At 41.8% G+C, this 7,228-nt stretch overlaps 1 protein-coding gene across 4 annotated transcripts in view; it reads right to left on the bottom strand.

Moving 5' to 3' along the window:
• The window catches only part of LOC132149078 (ubiquitin carboxyl-terminal hydrolase 7-like), a 21,386-nt gene extending 14,850 nt beyond the window's left edge, over positions 1 to 6,536 (bottom strand). The window contains exons 1-7 of one of the 4 annotated variants that reach the window (XM_059557999.1): positions 6,149 to 6,536; positions 3,330 to 3,434; positions 2,967 to 3,165; positions 2,659 to 2,797; positions 2,482 to 2,570; positions 2,289 to 2,397; positions 392 to 522 (exon numbers count right to left, since the gene is read on the bottom strand). In XM_059557999.1, the coding sequence (XP_059413982.1) occupies positions 392 to 522; positions 2,289 to 2,397; positions 2,482 to 2,570; positions 2,659 to 2,797; positions 2,967 to 3,165; positions 3,330 to 3,434; positions 6,149 to 6,230 (854 nt within the window). In that variant the 5' untranslated portion in view covers positions 6,231 to 6,536. Of the gene's footprint in view, positions 1 to 391; positions 523 to 2,288; positions 2,398 to 2,481; positions 2,571 to 2,658; positions 2,798 to 2,966; positions 3,166 to 3,329; positions 3,435 to 5,084; positions 5,290 to 5,331; positions 5,467 to 6,148 lie in introns of those variants that run through there. The other 3 variants (XM_059557996.1, XM_059557998.1, XM_059557997.1) reach the window with 3 other exon arrangements.
• Between the last annotated feature and the right edge of the window lie 692 nt (positions 6,537 to 7,228).

The raw sequence follows: 7,228 nt of genomic DNA, 5'->3' as shown, positions 1-7,228 counted from the left end.
TCAAATCAGTCTCAAATGCGTTTCGGAGGGCATTTACACCTGGTCTTTTCACGATCGGATAGCTATCCGATCTGAGAAAACGCATGAAGTGGCCAGGTGTAAACGGCCCCTTAAAGGTTCATGGCCAGGGCACTCAAAGTTGAGCCAAAATCCTAAAAAGCCTTTATTGCATCATGGCTAGAATAATTAGAAACATGTACAAATAGCACACTTAAACTGGAAAGAAAATCTGGGATTAAAATGACTGAGCATTAAAAACGAAGACATTTAAAGACAATGACGAGGAAAAACGAAGCTCCTACTTCACGTCTCGCTCAAGAATGTCAACTGGCAGACGTTTCGTATATCAGTGCCCGATTCAGTGCTTGTAAACTTTCAAAACAAAACCTACCCAAAAGACTTAGTCAGCTTCTTTGTCCCAACGGGCTTATCACTGTGTTGGAGCTCATAGAACACCCTCTGCAGGGCAAGGGGAACGCTTTTAGAGGAATCATCTCCCTCAGTAGGCATCATATAAACTGCCTACAAAGCAAAAACAAAGCAAGTTCTCCGTCAAACGCACAGCATCAACCTGTACTTTTCTTCTGAAAACTATTACATATTATATAATGAAAAACATGCAATAAAACACCAATATTAAAATAATGCATGCATGTTTTCAAATAAATGCTGTTCTTATGTCTTTACATTTCTTCAGGTTCTTTAATAAATATATTCACATACACATCAAATCAGCATATTACAATGACTTTTGATCATATGACACTGAAGTCTTTTTACTGATTGATCAAATAACTGCAGACTTGGTAAGCAAAGGAGACTTCGTTCAGAACCATTTTTACAACAATCTTACTGACCCCAAACTTTTAAATAGTAGTGTATAAAATCTGAATAAGAACATAAGACAATAAAATCATGGCAAATAAACAAGTGGTGTAAAGTTTAGCCTGTTAATAACAGGGTTTGCTGTGGAGAAAAGCACAGGGACACACTGACACCAGCTATGATAAGCAGGATAGTTTTTTTCCACATTTTCTTTCCACCATAAAGTGTATCCCCATCCAGAGAGATGTATGACTCTAATAAGAACCATAATACTGCCACACTTTGCTGCACCTGATCGCACACTGCATCTTCTCTCATCACATCTGCAGTAATGCATCCACTTCGGTTAGGTAAGGGATGCAGTTGGAAAGTAGTTTATATTTAATTGGAATTACAAAAGGCTATCGAATACAATTTGAAAGTAGGAATTGTATTTTTAATAGTTATTTACTTGAGCAAATCAAGAGGGTCTGGCTGCAGACTTGCACTTTCAGACTTGCACTCTCAGACACTTTCACTTCAGCTAGTGGATTTGCCGGTCTTGTCTTTTTCTTGCAGGACCCTGTACATTATAGTACTAAATTAGTTTTAATAGTTTAAATCACCACCAAAGCGTCTTGTCTCCATTGGCAACATGCACGATTTGTGTAGCGGAGAGTGCAAGTGGCGATTGCAAGTGACATTGTAATTTCATTTCTTTTTTCTTGGCTACCACCTGGCTACTGTTGTAAAATGTTGAGAGATTCAAACAAAAAGTTATCAATAAATAGACCAAAATATAAAAATAAAGACTGCATGTGACGTGGCTAGTAGGGATGGGACGATAACCGGATTTATTGATAACCGTGATAAAATGTGCTGAAGGTTAGTAATATCGTTTAAAAATGAATTATCATTAAAACCGTGTTTGATTATCGCGGTTTTAATAACTCACTATTAAATCATGTCCAGCCAGCAACAGTCTGACGCAAGCGCAGCGCACAATGTTTTTTTTGTTTTTTTTCGAGAAGGAATGGCGAAAGTCAGTGACTTTTCTATGCTTTTCTATGCTTCTACACTTTTCATTGTAAGGAAGGAAATGCCACAGAATTTAATCTCTTTAAATTAAGTGCATAGAGTTGCTTGTTTTATTAGTTGTTTGTTGATTATTAAATATAAAACTTGCTGAAATGTTTTCAGTGTGAGCATCAACTATTTTTGAACACTTTCATCTCGTTTCAACAAAACCGTGATAATATTGATAATTGTGATAATTTTAGTCACTATAATCGTGATATTAAATTTTCATACCGTCCCATCCCTAGTGGCTAGCGAAAGCACAAGTGTCTGAGAGTGCAAGTGCAAGTCTGCAGCCAGACCCTTCTCAAATCCAAAGCAAATGTCAAATAGTACAAAGTGCATTCTGCAGGAATACCAAAAAAATGTAATCTTCTGATTCTGATAATGAAAGGCAGATTTCTCACCCGCCGAAGCTGGTTTGTGAAGAAGAGAGTCTGTAACAAGCTGTTCATGTAACACGTGGCTCCTTGATTCTTCAGCCCCACATAACCAGTGTGTTTCTTTGAATCCCAGCTGCAAGTAAAATGGTGACGTCAGCTACTGTTGCAAAAGCTCAGCAATATTGAAACATCAGTAAAAATATAAGAAATGACTTACGCCACACCGTGAGGTGCATCAGCTTGAACATAGACCTCAAAAGTGACCTTATCATCCTCCACAAAGCCCCGTTCTGGATCAGTCACATCCTGAAATCAACCGATATAAGCTAATTAGATGTTCACCTCTGAAAACACCAGCTCAGCAGAGACATTCAGACAAAACACGTCAACTTACACTCCATGACATGAAGTTGGAAAAGCCCCAGTCGTTTTCCTTGTGGAAGAACAGGTGACTAATGCGGCGGCTAAAGGATTTCTCATCGTCTTTGTAGTTGATTATTTTGAGCATGGCCTGAGCATGACATGACCAGGACCTACAAATGAGGAACAAATTAGGTTTGGTTCCTTAAAGGGAGGTTGAATGCTAAATATGTTAAAAAAGCCAAAGTGTATTAACTATTAGCACAAAGAAAAGGAGTCAGTTAATTCAAGGTCATCACTGAGATCTCTAAACTAGAAAATGTAATGGCAGCGATTGCTTACGTAGAGTCTGACTCCGCATTGCACTGCAGGAAGAATCCAACGCTCTTCTGGTGAGGTCTGTCTGGGTAAAAGCGAGGCATCACCATGATCTTCCAGGGCAGATTTCTCACGAAACAGGGTGGGCTGAGAACAGACTCACTCAGCCTGCTAAAGCGCTCCACCACAAAGCGGAAAGTGGCTTCTGAGCGCCAGCTTGTGTCTGTTATGAAGTGTTGTATAAAAAAAAAAAAACATTGTTAGATCTGCAGATGCACTTTCATTCAAAACTTGAAAAACTATAAACACACAAAAAAATTTTTTTATATGTATATATGTACACACATATAAAAACATGCATGGTGCTGATGCATGCATGGTGCTTACCGTCCTCCATGTCCTCCTCTGTGTTGTTGTGTCCGTCCGCCATAGCCACGTTCCCATTGATGACTGGATTCTGGGGAATTCTTGGAGGATCATCTGGGTCCCCAGCTGAGAAAACAAAACAAGACCGACCCTTATCAACTGTAGTGCTATAATGCATAAGGTTTATTCCCATAAAATTTCTTGCAAACTTACTCTGATTAACAGGTAAATAAATTCACCCAGGAACATCTTTCAACAAAAAACTAATCATGATCATTCAGAATTAAGCAAGTGTTGCTCTACATATAAAAATTACTTATTTCATGTACACTCCCTCATTCATATATATATATATATATTTGTTTTATAAAAAAAGACCACAGTTAAAAACCACTGAAAACTAACAGTGACAAAGCAAAATTTGCATCTGTAACTTAAGATTCTGAAGCACTACCCAAGGCATCTGAAATTATGTTCACAACAGCCCATGATGCATTCCTCATACTACCTATTTAATATGTATGCATATGTCTCTTAAGTCCCGTTTACGATTGGGGCACTCATAATTCTGATACCAGAGTTTGAGAAATTGAACAGACCATAAACTTTAAACATTGCACAGGAGAAAACTACAGCTGTAGTGACAATTTTATTCATTTTTCCCCACAATACCTACATGGCTGGCTTTCTCTAGCCATTACAATCATGTATACGTCTACAAATAAATAGCCATTTCACACAGCAAAGACCACATTTACTTGCTTGAAATTCCAAAATCTCTAATCTCCAGAATCTAGATAGCAGAGGTCATGTTTAAATGGCTATAAAAGAATGGGACATTTTATTCTATTGGATATTAACTACACATCTTCAATACATTTTGTCTTTTGATAAGATTCAATGGTGTTACGTCCTGCATGATTCTGATTCTTTCAGGCAACAAAGCACTTGAACACGGCCACTTTAGAAGCGCAAAGTAGGACATTCCCAATAAGTGAAGACGGCATACAACGCATGTAAAAAAACAAACTGGTTCAGTTCCCGACCCGTCTAAGTGGGTGGTTCTTGGCTAGAAAAAAATAAAGATGCAATGTGAACCCGACATTTTGCTGTTAAAAAACAGGCTTTATAGCACCATTTAGAGTTTCCTTTGCTCATTTCTAGGCCTGTGGTAAGTGGTGTGATTATGTGCATTGTATTGAAAGGTCTAGTGCTGATCTCCGGACAGCAGCAGCAGCTGAAACGCCCCCACACGTGCACTGCAGAACTTTGATGAAACGCAGCACAAAGATTAATGTCCTCAATGCAACGATTAAAAAAACACAGCCATCTTCCACGGCCTTTTAAAATGCTTCCACCGCGATCGCGTGTTTGCACGACCCCAAAATATAAAAATAAAAACAGCCAAGCGAGCCGTGATCATTAAAAATGGCGAGCGGCATCACAGCATGACTCGTTATACAATGAAGCAGCAGAAAATCCCCGCGCGCTGTCGGCGGATCCCCCCGCGCTAGTCCTGACACACAGTCTGCCTAAAACGCATCAAATCTGTATTTACAACAGACAGCATGGGTACTCGACCCATATTATTAATAATAAAGCTGTCACTGAGGAAAAGACGCCACGTTAATTACTTGTTTGAGTTTATCCGATCGTTTCACCCCCCTCCCCCTCCACACACATATAGCCGCGCTGCTAACGTCTCCCTCCGCAAACAGAGCTCTTATTCTCGGCAAACTGTGTCATCCGACACTATCCGATGAGCAAATCAATTACTTGGTTCGCGGATCCTTTGGTGAGCCATCACGCGCCGCAGGCCACGCCGTCAACCAGATATAAACAAACACCGACGCCAGCAGGCCTCACAGAAACCGACCTGTGCAAAATACGGTCCACCATCTTGGAATAAAACGACCATCCACTCCCCCACTGAGCCGCAACACTTCCTATGCGGAATGCATCCAAAGGCAATAACAACAGAAACACACTAATAAGACACTGAAACCGCTAAATGCAACTTAACTGATCAGGTATCGCACAGAAAGCATGTCATCGTGTATGCAGCTCAGGAGCGAATCGGTTCAAAATGGTGCTGTTGTCCAGCAATCATCCTCTGATGCTGTTTATTTGACTCCACCGGCACGCAACAGTAAAAAAATAAATAAAAAACACGTTGGCAGGACACAAGGATTTGCTGACTATTGCAGAAAGCCATTCAATCACAACTCACAGCACGAACTGTGTAACGTTAACGTAATATTGACTTACATGTATACATTATGCACGCCGAATACGATTTCGTCAGGGCAAATAACTAGCTTATCTGTGAGCATTGGGGCTTTTTAAAAGTTGTCCACAGGATCTACAGGTGTAACCGATGGGCTCCTTACACGATCAGATGAAAACCTGACACAGTTTAGTAAACAGAAGAGTTTAAAGATTGGTCTGCGCCACGTTAATGCAGGCATCGTACATATAACCTAACTAGGCAAACGCTAACAGAAGACATTTTATCTTAACTAACGGTCACATACACAGCATAATTTAAGTAAAACAACCGCTAGACGGGTTTTAATAACAACGTGGCAGTGTAATGCAACTCAGATGATGAGGTAAATCAAATATGATGGACTTTTTGCTGACTGGTTAAACTCCGCATGCTGGGAGGCAAGTTAACGGTTAGCTGCTGGCTAACAAGCTATCGGGGTCAAAACATGCGACACAGTGGCTTGCTCTTGAAAAGTGAAGTAGTTAAATATCTGGCTGGATGTGTTAATGTTGGCTTCAGTGTTAAATTAAAGGCTGTGAGCGTTTGGTTTTCGCACGAGGCCTTGACGTACCCTCCATCTCCATGTCCTCGGGCTCGCTGAGCTGCTGCTCGCCGGCTTTCTGCTGCTGCTGCTGGGTGTGATGGTGGTTCATGTCGGCGGCTATTAGAATGGGGTGAGACCTGGGCTCTTTGTCTCCCTCGTGCTGGTCTGGTGGCTGTTCCGCGGGCAATGGCTGTTGGGGAGTCGGAGGACGCGGAGGTTGAGTAAACAGGTCGAGCCTTTGCGGCTGGGCCTGCACTAAGACGACCTCGGCCTTGTCTGCTGTCAGCGCCGGAGATGGAGGAAGGGAGGCCGGTGGCGGAGCAGGCAGAGAAACGCGGACGTATTTGCTCGCTATTCGCCCAATCTCGGCGCCTGGGTGAAGGGGTACTAACGTTAAGGATAGTCGGCGGCCTCGGGCTTCTGTTTAACGAAGGCCCGATGAATGAAGCCCCGGCTTTCCCCTCGTAGAAGTGCGGAGCGAATGCAGCTCACACCAGCCTGCAGCCGGGGAAAACACAGATGGCCCAGCTGAAGCTAGTAAAAGTGAGAAAATAAGAAAGAGTACCCCTCCGATAGATTATTTTAAATACAACTTTCCCTGCAATATTTCCAGTCCGTGTGCTCCTCCGATTGTCCCTCTTCTGGGGGGGAGCGAGAGAAAAACCTATCCATCCAATCCAGACTCTAATATCTCTAAAATCGCACTCATTTAAAAGTTCAAATTCACAAAGATGCCCACGTTTCTCCAAGCCGTTATCACAAGTGAAACAAACCGGAACATCTAACGCTCAGTTTCACCCTGAAGCGGCATCCCAAAAATCTATTCAAAGGAGCAAGGTAATTTTGCCCGGTCACGGCCAGAGCCTCTCTCACCCGCTCCCCGGATTATGATCAGTTCAGTTTGAGGTAAAACTCAAAATGGCGGTCGCGCTCTTCTCTGTAATGTCACATCCGCATGGAGGTGCAAACTGTGGCGCACAGCACGAGCGCCTCGCACAAGAGTTTATTCAAACTTCTAGCGTTTATCCTATATTTTTGTTGTTGTTTTTTTATATTTTACTGGTTTATTTATTTTACTGACAGCAGCATCCCTATTGCCTATGCAGT

This window comes from Carassius carassius, chromosome 9, assembly GCF_963082965.1.
Source record: "Carassius carassius chromosome 9, fCarCar2.1, whole genome shotgun sequence".
Classification (NCBI taxonomy): Eukaryota; Metazoa; Chordata; class Actinopteri; order Cypriniformes; family Cyprinidae; genus Carassius; species Carassius carassius.
This window is presented reverse-complemented; position numbering and strand designations above follow the sequence as displayed.